At 40.2% G+C, this 16,826-nt stretch overlaps 1 protein-coding gene and 1 pseudogene across 1 annotated transcript; one reads left to right on the top strand and one right to left on the bottom strand.

Moving 5' to 3' along the window:
• Positions 1-41: 41 nt before the first annotated feature.
• Positions 42-7,904, bottom strand: LOC144643000 (uncharacterized). Its single transcript, XM_078502117.1, has 6 exons — positions 7,433-7,904; positions 4,298-5,189; positions 3,617-3,856; positions 2,645-2,696; positions 2,277-2,420; positions 42-1,978 (listed from the first exon to the last, which is right to left on the bottom strand). Exons 2-6 carry the CDS (start codon positions 5,120-5,122, stop codon positions 1,788-1,790), a joined length of 1,452 nt encoding a protein of 483 aa, XP_078358243.1. The 5' UTR covers positions 5,123-5,189; positions 7,433-7,904; the 3' UTR covers positions 42-1,787.
• A 6,123-nt stretch (positions 7,905-14,027) lies between these two features.
• Positions 14,028-16,015, top strand: LOC144641781 (uncharacterized; annotated as a pseudogene).
• Positions 16,016-16,826: the final 811 nt, after the last annotated feature.

Here is a 16,826-nt window from a genome sequence, read left to right on the forward strand (position 1 = left end):
ACATTTTCACCACTTACATTTACACAACACATGGAGCAAGCTTGTTACCAAAAATTATTTATTTTCAATTAGTGCTCAAACTGAGCAATAAAATTTAATATATATTTTGAATTCATATGTACATTACTTTCTTTTCTGAAAATAAAGCCTTTTAAAAATCAGGTCTTTCGTTTGGGAATTTTGCAGCAAATTATTAACAAGGCAAGCAACAGAAGACTATCAGGAAACCAGCCCTGTACAGGGTATATTAATAACACAATAAAGACAAATTATATTAAGTAGCCCAGGCCGGAGGAGGGAAAGGGGGCTACTCAAAAATATCAAACATAGGGAGGCTAAGCCCCGAATTCGAAATAATTACCCTTTTATAATACCGTTTAACTCTTTCATATGCCTACAGTAGGGATGCTAAATCTATTTTCTTTACTCTTCACTTAATTAGATAAATCAACCGTTTGGTGGGCCCAGGGGGGGGGGGGACTACCATATGATAGGGGCAGGGATGCTTGTCGTCTCTCTTAGGGTGATAAATTTCGGACTTTGGGTCTCACTTAGGGTGTTCTGGGCAAAATGGCAATATTTTTAGCCGTCAGGGTCTCGTTCAGAGTTATACATGGAGAAATATACAACTATAAATTCTCCTTTCAGAATTTTGGCATCTTTTAGGGGTCGAAAATAGCTTCAGCCACGCCCAGATTTGTCTCTTTTAGGGGTTATTTTCAAAATTTCCAACAAGCATCCATCCCTTTAATATGGGAGTCCCCCCCCCCCCCCCGCGTTGGTGGGTCTATTCAAGACATTTTGAAAGGCCCTTTTAAATACCTAAATGAAAGTTTTCGGGTTTACCTTGGTGTAAAAACCTGTGAAATTTTTCTTTGTTTTGAAACTATTGTTTTCCTGTTCAATACAGGTTCTTTGTTCCCTTGTTTGTTCTTTGTTTTATGTCACTGGTGGGTTTCACAGGTTTTTACACCGAGGATGAGCCAAGTTCTCCCTAGCCTTTCCTAATTTTTACTCCAACTTTCAAATCCCTAACCATTTATATATGTACAGCCTGAATAAGGTACACTTTGGGGTGGAGCCTTCCCATATAGTACACTTAAGGAGTACCCCCTCCCAACTAGACCAAAATAATTCACAAAAATTAAGTTAGAAAATCTTTAAGTTTGCATGAAATAAGATAGCTGAAAATGGGCATTGCCACGAACCCACATCGCATCTACTCACCGTCAGTTGCTATTGAGCTTTACTGAAACCTTAATGGAAGTCTTTAATTAAATTTAAAGTTAGACTTGGCCGTTTCCTTCCTTTGAAACAACCAAAGTACTACAGGATTGTAATAATGACACTTGAGCGGAACCCTCATAGAGGGAGGAAAGTGAAGACTGTCCATCATGGAGGTGGCTAACATGCTAATAATAGAGCTGAATTATATCAGAAAGATCCGGACCTAACAATATAATGCATGTGTAATTTTTACTTGGCATTCTATGAACTCCATCAAATAAATACCTTACTTAAAACAATTTGTTGCCTTGTGTCATCCAGTGTAACTAATAATGACTTCTACCTTGTCTACAATAAAATATCTTTATAGCATATGGAAAGTGAATTCTCTGTCAAATTTCTACAACATACTTTTTCTATTTATACAAATATTGCAGATGAGGTCTCCTTCGTAGCCATTATTTGGTTTGTCACAACACTTAAGCGAGAAAAATTCCGTGACGATCCAAATAACAAGAGACCAGTCCTTGAGAACAGTATATTAATCAGATTGACAACAATTACATGCCTGTCGGAGCTGTCGCATTGTGAGATCCTGGGATCTCCTTGAGTGCACTGTCACATGACGTAAGTCTCTTGTGAAGTTTGTCAACTTCAATATCACATCTCTTTCTTTTCAGTTTCAGCGAGGACACTTCTAGTTTCATTCTCTCAATTTCCTTTAATTTAGTATTGATTTGAGCATCAACTTCTGCAAGGAAAAGAAAACATTGGTGGGACAATTCAAGTTAATATTTCAGTAAATTATTTTACAACTTTTTTGAAAGTTTTAATTTTTTTCAAGGAGCTAGTGTTCCTGCATGGTAACTCAAAAAGGTTTCTAAATTTTAAAAGATTGAGTTATCAAGGGTCAATTCTTCCCACAAGAACCAAGAATAATTGGTTCAAGTAAGGATTTAACCAGGAAGCTGTCCAAGATACACAAGATTTTTGTATTACTGAGCTGTCTAGCTTAAGATTAGTAATAGTTAAAAAAAGGCACAACTCACCTTTTGCTTGAATTTGTATTTTCCGAAGATTGCCTTCATCTCTACTGCGAGCTCTTGCTAGTAATGCTGAGACGTCATGCAGTAACCCTGCTTCTCCGAGGTGTTTAAGTAATGGTGAGTTGCCTAAAAAGTCTGAACATAAACCTACAAAAAATTGAAAATTGTTCTATTAATTATTAATTTTGGCATGTGCTTTGCGCACAAAACCCATCTTAGCCTTGTGTGTCACACTACCATAAACAACCTTTGGTTCGGGATTAAACCCATACATAGAGATAAACAAAAACTCTATCATAAATTTAAAACAAATTGGAGCAAATTTAATCATCATTATACTCCATGTTACTGCTGCTCAGTGCAGAACTCACCTGAACAGGATGCACTGCTTGAAGCTTGCTCCTCTTGCAGCTGCTGAATTTGCTGCAAGAAATGGAATACAGATAGATTGTATTTACAACAAGAAGCAAAGATCACAACTCACACATATTATTACTTCCCTTGCTGAATAGGGTGACAGTACATGACTCAGGTATTTTTCAGGTTTCTGGGTTCCTATTTGGTAAAGGTAGAGTCTGCATTCTTCAGGACAGAGTGACCTACATTCTCAGAGTTTATCCTAATTTCCATAGCATTTAACCTGACTAGAGTATTTTTACTTCTGCCGAATGAGATGCTAGCCCACTGCATGCTTCTACTTTAGACCCCCCCCCCCCTCCCTCGACTCCCAGCATTATGCTCCTGGGAGAAAAAAGGCTTGGTGACAGTTGAATGTTTTGCCATTAATGTCCCTTCCCATGGCTCAAACTGAGACCAAGAGTTAAAGAGGGGGTGAATAGGTTCATGGATCAACAGATTTGGCCTAAAAAAAGCACATGGATGTAGATTTTTGAGAAACAATAAGTGGATTCACGGATTTAAAAATACAGCGGATTAGCTGAGAATTTTTGCCTGGATTCTGGGCTCTTCATGTCAGAAAGTATTGGATCGTGGACACTATTAAAACGGAGTTCAGATCACTTTGTTTGGTCTTCATCGGAATTGTTGCAAAAAAACAAGCAATGAAACAAAACTTCTTGCAAAACTGGCATAAAAACATCATCTACTATCCGTTGCTGTGAAACTACACCACAGAAAGTTTTCAAGTAATACGGATTCAGATTTTAACGAAAATAGTGGCGGATTGACGGATTTGGCCAAAAAATAACAACGGATCGGCAGATTTGCCTAGATACCTATTCACCCCTCTCGTTAAACATATTGACAACATGACACTGCACTAATCAGGTGCACTTAAATACATGGCACATCACAATAATTTGTATCAGCAATCTGATACAAACCTGATCAGCATCCTCGTTATCATCCAGTGGCTCTACCTTGATATTCACCGACTGCACATGTGCAATACGTGGATAGCCAAGTGAGTCGTCGTCCTCATTATCCATCGCTGTTCCACTCACAGGCGAATGTTCGTCAAGACTGAGAGGAGGTGACGGCGTGACAAGGCCAGAGTAACCCAGGTCTCCACTGCTCTCAGCAACAGACAAGTCATCAAGTACTGACTCATCAGTTTCAACCACCTGATAATGTTAATATAATAAATAAAGTTTACAACAAGATTGTCTTTTAGGTACATGTATATAATTCGCATTTCACATCTTCGTATGCCTGCCTTACTGCTTTAGCCATAAGCACAGGTGACCTTTATGTACAGATAATATGGTGTCCTTAAAGAACAGTGGATGCTGTCCAAAGTAGAGGCACCACACTTATATTTAAAAAAAGATGTCTCTTACTGGGATAAGATTTTATACCCGGCAGCATGCTGTCCATTTCATACATGTACCTCAACATTCATGCATTTTCAACATCCCATCATTGGACACTTCCCACATGTAACTCCACAGTAAGCACCTTCTAAAGCCCCAAGGATGTTTGCCAACTGGAATTTTGACTGTTTGCGGACCAGGTATAAAATAAGTATGAAAAAATACATGCAATAACGAGTACAGGGTACCTACCCTGATAAGTTCCTCCACTAAGGATTCAGTTCCATTGGCGAGTGCAATATCTAAGGCTGTCTGTCCATCATTGTTTCTGATACTTCTGTCAGCCCCAGCGACAATAAGTGACCTTATGGCCTGAGTGCAGTACTCAACTTTATGCTTTTCACCTCGCGCTAAAATATGCAGTACTGTCTCCCCATCATTGTTAACGGCATTCAGAATGGCATCTGAGTAATCCCCCATCTTTTTGCCTTTGTTCACAATCACCTCAACACAGGACAAAAAGAAATTGGGTTTGTGGTCTCCGTTTACCAGCATGTTTGCTGCAGTGTGCAAAGGAGTATCTCCGTGTGCCTCATCTTTTATCAACAGTGCTTCTTTTAGCAGGCCAACCATTTTTGCAAACTTTGGGTTGAGTTCTTTCACTGTGAATTTCGGTCTTGATTTGTACAAAAGCTGGATGGCTCGATGCAGGGCAGTTTCACCATTGCCTGATGACTTTGCCACAGGGCTAAATCCACTGGCAAGCATCCACTCTAGGGCATTACACTTCCCTAAGGATGCCGCCCAGTGAATGAGCGGACATCTGTTCTCCAACACCGCATCCGGTACGTCATCATCTTTTCCCCATCCACCTTTGGTATATTTTTCAACACTTTCTTTCAAGTTGTCAAGATTTGACAAGGATCCCAGCATGTCCGTGCAGTTGACAATAGCCACTAACAGTTCGTGGTGTTCTGGGCACTCTTTATTCTTGTCACAGAATGGAGTGCATTTGCGCAGCGTAGGCTCTGGGTTAAGTTTGGAGAAGTCTTGATATGCTGCCGCCATGGACGCCATCACTATATCCACAACAACAGTGACACTATTTGACCTCTTCCTTTAATTAGTTTGAACTGAATGAAATCTGTGGAAGTAACAAGAGTAACAACATTGATAAAAATATATACCAAAAGACCTAAAATATTAATTATATAGCTCTATAGAATTTTGATTACTTGAGGCTGTAGCTTTGATTCTTACAAAAATTGTTTATTATATTGTCTTTATTACTACCTTATTCTCACTAAATTTCGGGAGTATTAAATTCCGCTAATAATCAAGAGCCATATTTTGCGAGTATAAAATTTCGCGATGTTGAGAGGAAGGTAGAATTGGAGTGTATTAAATTTTGCGATTTTTTTAGAACTTTAACATGATAAATATAATCAGTCATCATAAAAAACAGGAAACAGAAGCTTAACATAACAAAGCATTAGGTATTCTACAGTCTTAAAACTACAGAACTTAACGGCAGAGGACAGGTTGGACAGTGAGAGTAATGGAGTGGCCGGTTAACTGATGGACAAAATCAAACGAAAAACTCATAAACATAAAGCTGAAACATGGTGGAATAACTGTTATAAATTATACGTACTAAATATCGCAATTTTAATCTTCGCGTGTCCTATATTTTGCGAGTGTTAAATTTCGCGGGTTTTTTTTTTTTCAAAATCGCGTAATTTAGTACTCGCAAAATAAAGTGAGAATAAGGTACTGCAAAATTCAGTTTTATAGTTATCTTTTTTATTGCACCGTTCTTGGGGTCTGCACAGGGAAAACCCACTGTATAAACAAAGGTTATAATTAAGTTTATGGGGGAGGGGGACAGTAATCAAATCTTTAAATTTAAATTTATGCCTTGCAATAATTTCTAAATAAAATAAATTTGTTCCAACTTAAAATTGCACATGGCCTCTTGAGTGTTTCTCATAACTTGTCACAATATTCAATATATTGTATATGGTTATAAATGCAACGGCTCAGATTACTAGACAAAATATATTATTAAATATTTTCATGCATAGCTTTCCATCACTTCCATGAGATATAGGGAGTATTTTCCTTTGTGGCACTGAGTAAGAAAAAAAACAACCAGTCGCTAAAAGGCAAGCGATACTGTTGTAGCGTAGCCGGATATCAAGAACTTTTTCAGCATTTTAGCTGCTTGTCCGTTTAAAAACTGAATGTAAACAATACGCTTTGAACAAACAGCGACGGAAACAAACGATTGTTTTTAAAAGGCTCGGTAAAATACAGTTCGTGAACATTATATTGCAGTCTATAAATTGGAGATTTAAAATAAAGAAAACACAATTTCCCCTTTAACCCGGTTCAGGAATGGAAACAAATAAACAGAGAATTACTGCTTGACGTCAACAGCCAAAAATAAATCTCTCTCGTCTTGCTTGCGTGGTTTGGAAATCCTGACCCCCAGCCGGTTTCGTCAAATTTCCAAATATTCTCCTGGAATCCAAAAATACTTGCTATTATACCAGCGAAATAGTGTTTCGATTGAACCTGTAGCAATTTGTACTTTCTACTTCTGAGTCGTTGTTGGGTTTGAAAACTCCTGCGGAAGGATATGTATGACACGTGGGGTAAGGTCGACCGTCTTCATCATCTCCGCTGAAGAATTCACCAAGATTTCATTCACAGAGAACGAAACTTCGAGTCGCTGTCTACTCCACAATTACAGCTCGTTTTATACATCAATAGCCACGTTAAAATGACATCTCTACTACCCGTAGACATGGGAAAAAAGAAAACGAGTTTGAAGAGCTGTTGTTATCATTTTGACGCGAGCGACTTCAACGACCCCGCGACTGTCTCGATATTCGGCCACCGCAGTCAGACTACAAACACAGTTGTCTTCAGTCACTGGCTAACTTGTAGCTCACGAAGGGACACAAGACTTCATTCTCTGGAGTAATCTTCATCAATTCGATGGACTCCATCAAAAGACAGAACGAGTTAATTTCATTTGCTGCTGTGTCGTGAATGTTTGATCCTTCTCGCGGTAGGAGCTAGCGTCGGCATCCGAATTGACTTGCCTTGGTCTTGAAGACAACGACTGCTAAATATTTCAAAATTGGGTCGATACCGTCATTAGATGGGAAGGAGTAAACTTTTCACTTCCACCTTGACGAAAATGATTTTTAGCGCGGAGAGACCGAGCGAGAAAGCTCACGAGATACCGTCAGGAATTAGCCCGCCATACACAGCCAGCCACAAACAGCAGCGCACGATGGTATCCGTTTCAACTCGATTTTCTCACCACTTAACGACTTAAAGGCTGCTTCCAACGAAAAATATATAATTTCTACTCACCTAGTTATAGGTATTTCAAAGAAGAACGAATTGGCGAGGGAAAGACCGTCTAAATTAGGTTGCTTCGGTCGCGGTCTTGAAGCTGACGAAAATGATTACACGGCAGCTTCCGTCATCCCTGAAGGGCGGTAGCCAGGGCTGTCAATCAAAAGTTGCCACCGCGGAAGGACGTGAAAACACCAGGTATTATCTTCCTTCGACCTCATAGGCTGCCGCCGGAGTTTTGCATTTCAAATATCCTCGAGTTTGGCACCATAAACAAAAGGCTATTGTAAGGAGACCTCGACATCTGCGGAGTAGTTGTCAGTTTGTTCAACCAATCCGTCGCCTGCCCACAAGCCGTTCGTTGCTGGTTGCTCGCATAACCTGCTGTGCTCACAAGCGAAGCAGTGGCCGTGCGAGAACGACTCAGCCAATTTCTGAGATTTACCTGCTCAATTCGTCTGCCCTAACGAGACTCGAACGGAAAAGAGCTTTCTGATGTGTGGTTCGGTAGCATGCCGTAATCATCTGCTTCGCGTCACCTTCGCTCGCTTGCTGCCGCCAAAAATTAAAAGCCAGAAGTGATGAATATTAACTATGTTGATTGAGCTCTATTCACTGAGCCATCTGCCTCGCCAAGGTGTTAGGCGACGTAAACATTGACACGTATCTCGACCTCACAGCTTTGCTAGCCTTTTATTTTTTAAAATACGATACAACAGGAACGTAGAGAATATAAACAATGAAAATAAAATGATTACTCCGAGGGGAGGAAGGATGTCTCGCCCTAAGAAGGCTCCATACTGACAGATGACTACAATATTTCCCAGACTTTGATCACTTTTTCAAGAGTCCAATCAGATAAATAGAACAACGATTGGCTTACAGAGCTCTAATCTCTGCGATTGTGTTTATCATAGCACATCCGAGCACATCATCTGTCTATTTTGGCTGACAAGGAGCCTCTCAAAGAGCCGTATCAGAGGTGAACATCCAAAACATTTCAACATGTCATGTTATTGGCTGCTTACCAACTCGTCTCGGCTTGTAGCACTTCTCAGCCGCCAGCGCAGTCGGACATTGATAAGATGTGCCCTTACTCCAATAAGCGCTATCTCAAGATTGGTTTATCCTTTACCTATAATACAAAGAAACTGGCCCAGTTTTTCTGTATTTCTTTGGTCTCCTTTGTCTCCTTTGGGTATAAGCAAACTTTAAGTCTCAGTTTTCTGGAATTCATGATCATCATCAGGGATGGCCTTTTGACATTATTTTGATGCCGATCGGTTGCCGTGGCGCAGTGTGACGGATAGGATCGACAGGAAATTTACGCAAAGATGAAACAACGGGACACCCCCAACCTAAAAGAAACTAGGACGAGGTGTTAGGATGTGCGGGCGAGATTTCCCTCCCTTTGTCTTCACCAGTGTCTTCACGTCTCTCTCGTTTTTTATTTTAGGTATTTATGTCTGCCTGTCTCCCTGCCTGCCTTTATCTTTCTTCCTTTGATTGTTTCTGTTTTCGGCTGGCGTCTTCTGATAGCGTAAGAGGCCACGTGCAATACAAGGAAAGGCGCGCTTTTTGCCTACGTCATAGAAAGGGTCGCTTTCATTTGTTACTTTTCTGAATACTGCCATTATCTTTTTGATGCTTAAAAAAAGTCGCAGACACTGTTTAAAGGAAAGAGAGTCATCAGTTTACTAGCCAGTGGGAGCCAGTCGTGATACTTGTTTTAAGATTTTGCACTCCTGCCTAGTGATGACTAGAGCCTCAGCCACTTCACATCTTCAACTATGTCAGGAGCCCATTACCCAATGGACTCCTGACTATGTATAATCACCTTACAAGGACTCCAAGAGACTGCACCAGACCAATCTTTTTGCGCTAATTTCACAGCCATCTCCCATCCAATATCATGTTTCTACCAACCTCGTCCCCGGGCGCTTTTTCCTTCAGAGCGGGACAATTAAGGCCCTGGTCTCGCCTCTCCGGCTGTGAAGGAAAAAGCGCCCTGGGGACAAAATTGATGTTCGTGCAGCTCACTTAACATCGTCCTCCTTGATGTTATTGGCCACAGATAGACTTTGGCTACAAGTCGAGCTAGCACGATCCGAACAGTAAATGAGAAGCAAACGACTTTGAAAGTCCAGGCCACCCCATCTTCCTTAGCCTGTTTCAGGCATTCGGTAAGCTGGGGGAACGACGAGAAAAATGGGGATAACACGTTATTTTTTTCTCGCTTGTCATTTTACGCGCTGCTCCTCAGCTAACCGAACGCCTATAACAGACTACCTCTTCCTCCTTCAGTTCCAATGCCCAGGTCTACTCTTACAAGAACTGCAGGATCCATTGTCAGGGTGTGATCAAGCCATATCCACGGTCTGGCCCCAGTTGTTCAAAAAATGGAGAATGCTATCCACGGGATAAGTCACTATCTAGTGGATAGCCCAGTATGTTTTGTTAAGACTTATCCACTGAATAGGGATTTATCCGGCGGATAGTGTTATATATCCACCCTTTGGACAACTGGGCCCTGCTCTGGATGACGTTTTCCAATGGTTCCTGACCACTGAATGCAGGAGTATGTTATATCCATCCATATCTATATTTCATGTATTCTCTATTTTTGTTTCTTATTTTAACTCATGCACACTTATTAACTGAAACTGCCAAACTCACGTATTAAACGTAACTGGCAAACTCAATCAATCAATCAACACGAAGTCAGAAATCGCCGGAATGATTATTTTGCGTGTCATTTGACGATCTCCAGATAACAGCAAAACACTTATTAAAGTTCTACATCGATTCTACAATTCTTTCTTTCATTCATTCATTCTTTTCCCTTGGTAATTTGCAAGGCCCCTGCCAAATTACCAAGGGAAAAGCCCTGTGAACGAGGTTGGGTTTCCATGTGGCGTAAATTGAAAAATGCGGTTTTTAAATGTTTCAAAAAAGTCACGAAGCATTCGACTTTGCGGGCTGTTTATTATATTTTCGATCTCGTTATCAACTTAACCTAGGCGCCCTGTGTTTGAACTAAGAACTTATCCGTACGTACACCCGGTACCCTGAGGTCCGAGATATCGAGTTTTGAGCTTATAAAAAGTATAGTTCTCGACCCATATCTTTCTTTTCTTGAGGCAAATTTTCAGTTTTCCCTTTATCGTGAATGCTTGTCAAAGTTTAGGCTCAAGCTCGATTTTAGGTAGTGGGAGAGAATAAATGCATGTTTAAGATGTTAAACAGCATTTTGTAGGTGAATGAAAATTCTCAACTAACAAGTTTGGTTGGTTGCAAAATGTAACCAAACTACAACAAGCAGACACAACTCTAGCCTCCCAGCAGCATCAACCATTTTCTAAATGGTAACTTGAATAGTTCTTTGATACAAGCCCCAATCTGGTTGGTGCGACGTACATACGTTACTCGCTCGCCAACAAGGCGAAAGAACCAATTTGACGCCTCAAAGTCTAATTAAATAAATTTGGGTTTCCCCTTGCTGCCACAGTCTACAGCAATATTTGTAGTGCTTCTGTACCAAACATCTTTAGAAGATTTCCAGCAAGTATTAAATGCCAAACACTGTAACATGATACGTTTGTTTTCCTCTGTTAACTAACGTGATACTTTTGTTTTGTTTTTTCTTGAAAACGAATGTAACGTGTACTTATGTTTTAAAGTCTCGAAAAGGCCATGTATCTATTTAATACGCTCGAGAGCCATTTAGTAATAAACAAATCAAATCAAAAGCCATCTCTTTCGGAACCGTTTTCAAAGCGCAGTGCAGCTGAAATATTTCTTCCCTGGTTGTTCTGAATTTTTCACCAAAAATGCCGGTGCAAGTTGTTGCATATTTCATTACGAAAGCCTCGTGCATTGTTTCCCAGAGTTCTGCGATGAAAGGCCGTTTTTGTCTTGTTGTTGCTCTTGCAATCACGGCGACATCGATAGCTTCTCCTTTGCTCTCAAAAATAACGCCAGTTCTAACATTAATATTACCGATTAATTTAACGAATGCCGAATGAAAAAAGTAATCATTGAATCCGTCTTAGAAACCAAAGGGCCTAAGGTTGCATATTTTGTCTACGCCTTGATCAAGTAGGCGCCTGGGATCAACTCCTGTAATGGGCGCGCAGAAAAGAGTGTACAGGGACTGGACTAAGTAGTGTATGACAAACACTACGACGGTTCAAAGTCCTCGGCCTATAAATCCAGATAAAATCCGCCCACAGAAATGGCGACATATACAATACCACGCTAATGTTTTACTCTTTTTCAGACAGAAGAACAAAGATGGCCGTTTTCAAATACGAAGCAAAATTCTTTTTAGGATGCACTTTTATAAACGGCAACTGATTTGATTGGTTCTTGATAGAAGCCCAAACCTGATTGGTATGACATACATGACTCATTCACTCATCACATAGTAGTCCCTTACGACGACTACTTACTTTTGGGAAAAAAAATAACTCAATCACTTTTCGGTATGAAGGACAGCAGAAAACATTACTAACATTGAAGTGAAACCCCTATCTCTTGGGTCTCCAAGAGAAACGAAAATTGCTTCGAGAAATCGGGAATAAAATTACAGTATTCGACTGAGTGAAGCAACTAGGCAAGCGGCGATTTTTCGTTCGAGTTATCGGGAGGTTCGAAAAATCGAGGGTTGAAGAATTTAAAATTGCATTGTATTAAAACAGTCAAAAGTTTTTTGTTTATAGAAGACATAGCATTCCTGTTTGACGCAATAGCTTTACGAGGGTCCCGGAGGGTACTCAGGTATGTTCTGGGTGGGTATGTGCCGCCCCGGTCTCCAAAGTAGCACCCTGTTTTGGAAAGAATTTGCATTCAAAATGATTCCCAGTTCTTGAAAAAGGCCAATCGTTTTAACACCCCGTTTTGGCTGCTAATAATTTGAAACTTTCATACGTTCTAGAAATCGTTTCTAAAATGGATACCCCGTGCTAGATCGGGAGCCCAAAATCCCGACCCCGTCGGGTGGCACATATGCGTTTAGGCATTTTGGGGGAGTAACCCCCCCCCCCCCCGCTCCCCGGGACGAGGGTCAAGAGTAAGATTGCACTCAAGGAGCATCTGCGTTCGGGGCTGTGCTTGAGCTCTTTACATTGCTCACATTTCGTCGGTTTTTCTCCTCAAAGTTCTCTTCAGCTCCAAAACACATAGTTTCCATTTGAATTTGCACTGATGCCGTATGCAAGCCAGTTATTAAGTGGACAAAGAGATGTTGGCCGTCCTGATGAATCTCCTTTGTTTCTGCGGTTTGACCCAGTTGGTAAATAGGCTTTAACACAGCTTTTAGTGTTGTGCGCGCATTTCTACAATTTGTAGGTAGAAAGGATTACAAGAGATCACCTACATCCTCTTTTTGATTGAAACAAAATAACAATCTATCCTGGTGATTTGTTATACATATGTTGTTATATATGGGTTATTGACCAAGCGTGGGTAAGATGGCAGGATCCCGGGGGCAGGATATTGGCCTTGTTCCTTTTTAGCAAGTTTATGGACCGAGACGAGGAACACTCAACACTGACAGGTTGTCAAATTTAACTGACTAGATTATTGACAAAACCCCCAGTGCAAGTGAAAAGGGAAAAAGCACGCAACTTTGAAAACCGTTCGCTATTTATATCATCTTATTTCCTGTTCATTTGACCTAAGCCGATAGAATGCCCACCTGTCAATCATCACTACAACAAGATCAGTCAGATTAGAAGAAGGACCGATAAAGTTTGGAATGGACTGGACGTTTTAAATAAGGTATGGACATCACAACACACGAACTTGAAAACAAGGAGGTGAAAAGATCTTTATGCATCTAATTTCTCAAACAACGTGTAGCGTCAAACTGTGCGGGTTCTAATTTTTTTGGTTTTAATTGTTTTTAGATTTGGGAAAATAATAATAATAATAAATGATAATAAACAAAAACACCTGTAAAATTTAATCCGCAGATATTTACTCCACTGACAATAGCACAGTCAACACTCACATGTTGATATTGCTGATTATTTCACAAGCTTTTCAATAAGTGCATTTAAATACCATGAACTTGTTGAATTTACTTATTGGATAAACATGTGACATATTCGTGACATATTACTATTAAACTATTCATGGAGTAATCTAGGCCGGGAAGAATAATTTCCAAATCGGCCGAGCACGCAACACAAACCTAATCCTATTTGTTGAGAGCAAGAAGTTGTAAATGGAAAGCTGTTATGGGTCAAGAAAAACTTAGGATAACGGAGAACTTCAACAACTTGTTCTCTGTAAGATCGATCTGCTCAGATCTGTAATGAGACTGAACTGCTCCGGTTTTAGATTTGGAGCAAAACGCATAGGTATTCTACATTTTTTGTAAACATTCATTGAAATTTTGGAAAAATATTTATGAATAAATTTAAACGAAACTTTTGAAAAGCAAGTTAATTGAAAAGAAAACGTATAGGATTTCGCTTACAGATACTGTAAAGTCCATTCCAGGTCAATTGCAAAAAATGATGACCTTTATGTAAATCTGATGTTGTATTTGTTTTTCTTCATTCCTAATTTCTGGAATGTTTCCAATTGATTGCGACGACACGCCGCGACAGGATCATTTGTATACTAGTATTGAGCACGCAACGATTTTCGACTTTATTGACGGTTATGTCTTCGATTGTAACAGCTGTGTTTAAAGCCACAATTGGCTTGCTTCTGAATAAAGGCAGAGATGAGCATGAGGCAGCGGAGCTGAAAGATGGCGATGTAACAGATCCAAAATTTCGTGGATTGATCGTGCGTGAAATCGACAATATCAAGTCCAAGTTGGATGTATTACCAAGGCAAGATTTGCTATCAAGTAGCTGCTTCTTTGAAGAAGGAATCGAGTTCCTGTACAAAGTATTTGATCAGGCAAGGTCCAGAAGCGAGTACGGCGCGGTAACTACACAAGCTGCTTGTGCTGAAACATTTTCTCTCGAGGAAGGAATGACGACCTTGGAGCTTACTGACCTGGGTGACTCAGCTACGAAGGCGCTTTCCAACGCAAAAGACAGCTTCAAAAATGCTTGTCAAAAAGCAACAGAAGCCTTAAATAATGAAGCACTGGAAACGTCTGACCGTATTCTAGCTATGAAGGTCCGAGTTATGGCAACAATACTAGAAACAGTAGACAATCCCGCGGTCGCACTAAGACCCTGTAGAGTATGCATTAAAAAACTTAACTCTTTGTCAGCAGTTCAGAATAGTTTTAAAATTCAGCTCAGAAAAGGTGTGTCATTTTGGGATTTCTTTGGTGGGAACCAACGCAGGAAGATCATTTCCAGTGTCTGTCACGTGCATCGTGTCATCTACGATGTCACGCAAACAGTCGGGAAAGACGCACATCTCTGGATCTGGCCTGCTGTTAACACTGGAGAAGACAGAATTGATCCATTGCGTGACGCAAGAGTAGCTGAAGTTCTGCGAAAACAGGGTATGGAGCACTGTTGTGTGACACCATGGTCATTTGGTCGGGAGGGTGACGAAGAGCACAAGCTGAAGCAACCAAACGGTATCGCTACGAACTCCAGCGGGCAATTCATTGTTGGGGACAATGAATATGGGGATGGGTATAAACGTGGATGGTAACGTGAAGGTGTTTGACAGTACAGGCACATTTATGACACTTTTCAGTCCCCCTAATGATGACGTAGATACAAAGTTATATGTTGCTGACGTTGCCACTGATATGAACGACAATATCTATGCACTAGTCTTTTTGAAAAAGCGAGCTGAAATAGATGAGAAATTTGTTTACGTATTAAACAATACTGCTGAACTGCATCATAGGTTTCCTGTGAGGAGAGGGAACCAACTAACAGTCACCGACAGTGGAAAAGTACTGGTACTGAGTTCATCAGATGATGTGGTTGATGTAATGGTAATGTGTACGAGACTGATGGTCAGTTTGTTCGCTCGTTTGGGGACATATTGTGGCGTGCAAATGATATCGCTGCTGCTAACGATGGCCGTGTTATGGTAGTGGACAAGCACGATTACTGTGTTCACATATTCAGTGAGCATGGCGACCATCTCAGCACGTTTAAATACAAATATCAACGTTATTCGTTAGAATCGGATCCTAGAATTGCATTTCACCGAGCAAGTGAACAGGTCGTCGTCGCTATTGTAAGAGGAAGAAGACATCTCCTGCAGGTGAAAATATATACCAAAGATGGTCAGTTCGTACGGAGCACGCAAATCCCTGAAGAAAGTAGTTTTGGTTTTGAAGGGATAACCGTGACTACTGAGGGACGTATTGCTGTACCTTATAGACATGGAAGAGATATGGTACTCGTTTTTTGAAAAATATAATGCCAGGGACCCACTACTGATATTTTAAATAAGTTAATGTAAGGTTATGTAATGAAACAAGAAGCATGAAACTTTGTAAGTGTGGATACTTGTTTACATGATAAGTTTCAAACAAATAACATTAATAACAGTGAAAAAATGACATGGATGTTGTGCATACATGATTGTATGAATGAAAAAATATTGTTTTATGAAAAGCATAGACATAAACGATGGGAACCAAATGTTTGCTGAGAAGTCGACAAAAAGTTATCGTCGTCTGTGACAGAATGAAAATTAAAATTAGCAAGGTTGCATAAATCATGCTTTAAACCTTTGAAAGAAGGTAAAAATCTTGATTATAAATAAATGAAATATTACTAAGCTTTGCACCAATGCTGTCTACCCAGAACCCTATTCGGTCTTATTGTTCATGTTCATGGTTTGTGCTTTCACGGTGTCATTGTTTCTTTAGTTTGGTGTACACATATCTTAAAATACTAAACTTGAACAAGTTTCTCCACAAAATACGAGATCATTAAAGCTAAAATGTACCCATCAAATCAAAACCTCAACAACCCCCTCCTCCCAGGGCATACCCCGGGCATTTGGCTCATCAATGTGCCCAGAAGTGCGGGCATTTGATGTCAGTGGTAAATATTGGGGTTGGGAATTTGTAATTTTATGGGAGGGGTGATTTGAGCAAAAGGCCTCGGTATTGTGTTTAAAATTCCTACTAGTCAACAAAGTGATCGGTGTTTTTACAAGAACGAAAACTTAGTAGTTATTTTTTTTTAACCGAGCCTCTGTTCCTGGAGCGGATATTGCAAAATGGCACGGTTCCTTCTGGCTTCCTCTCCTTTACAAAAAGCACTTGGGTTTTTCCTATTTTAGGTCCTGTCCACACGTGTGCGTTCTGGGTGGGCTTGTTTCTACATTCATGTCTTGCTATTGCCTTTTTGATTAAAAAAGCGTCTTCGGAAATACTTTCCAAAGTAGACATTTAATAAAGAACGGAAATTGTGAAGGAAATTGGTCTTCGCCTGGACGTCGACTAAAAACGACGACG

Source organism: Oculina patagonica, chromosome 2 (assembly GCF_052425735.1).
Source record: "Oculina patagonica isolate OP01 chromosome 2, crgOcupat, whole genome shotgun sequence".
Classification (NCBI taxonomy): domain Eukaryota; kingdom Metazoa; phylum Cnidaria; class Anthozoa; order Scleractinia; family Oculinidae; genus Oculina; species Oculina patagonica.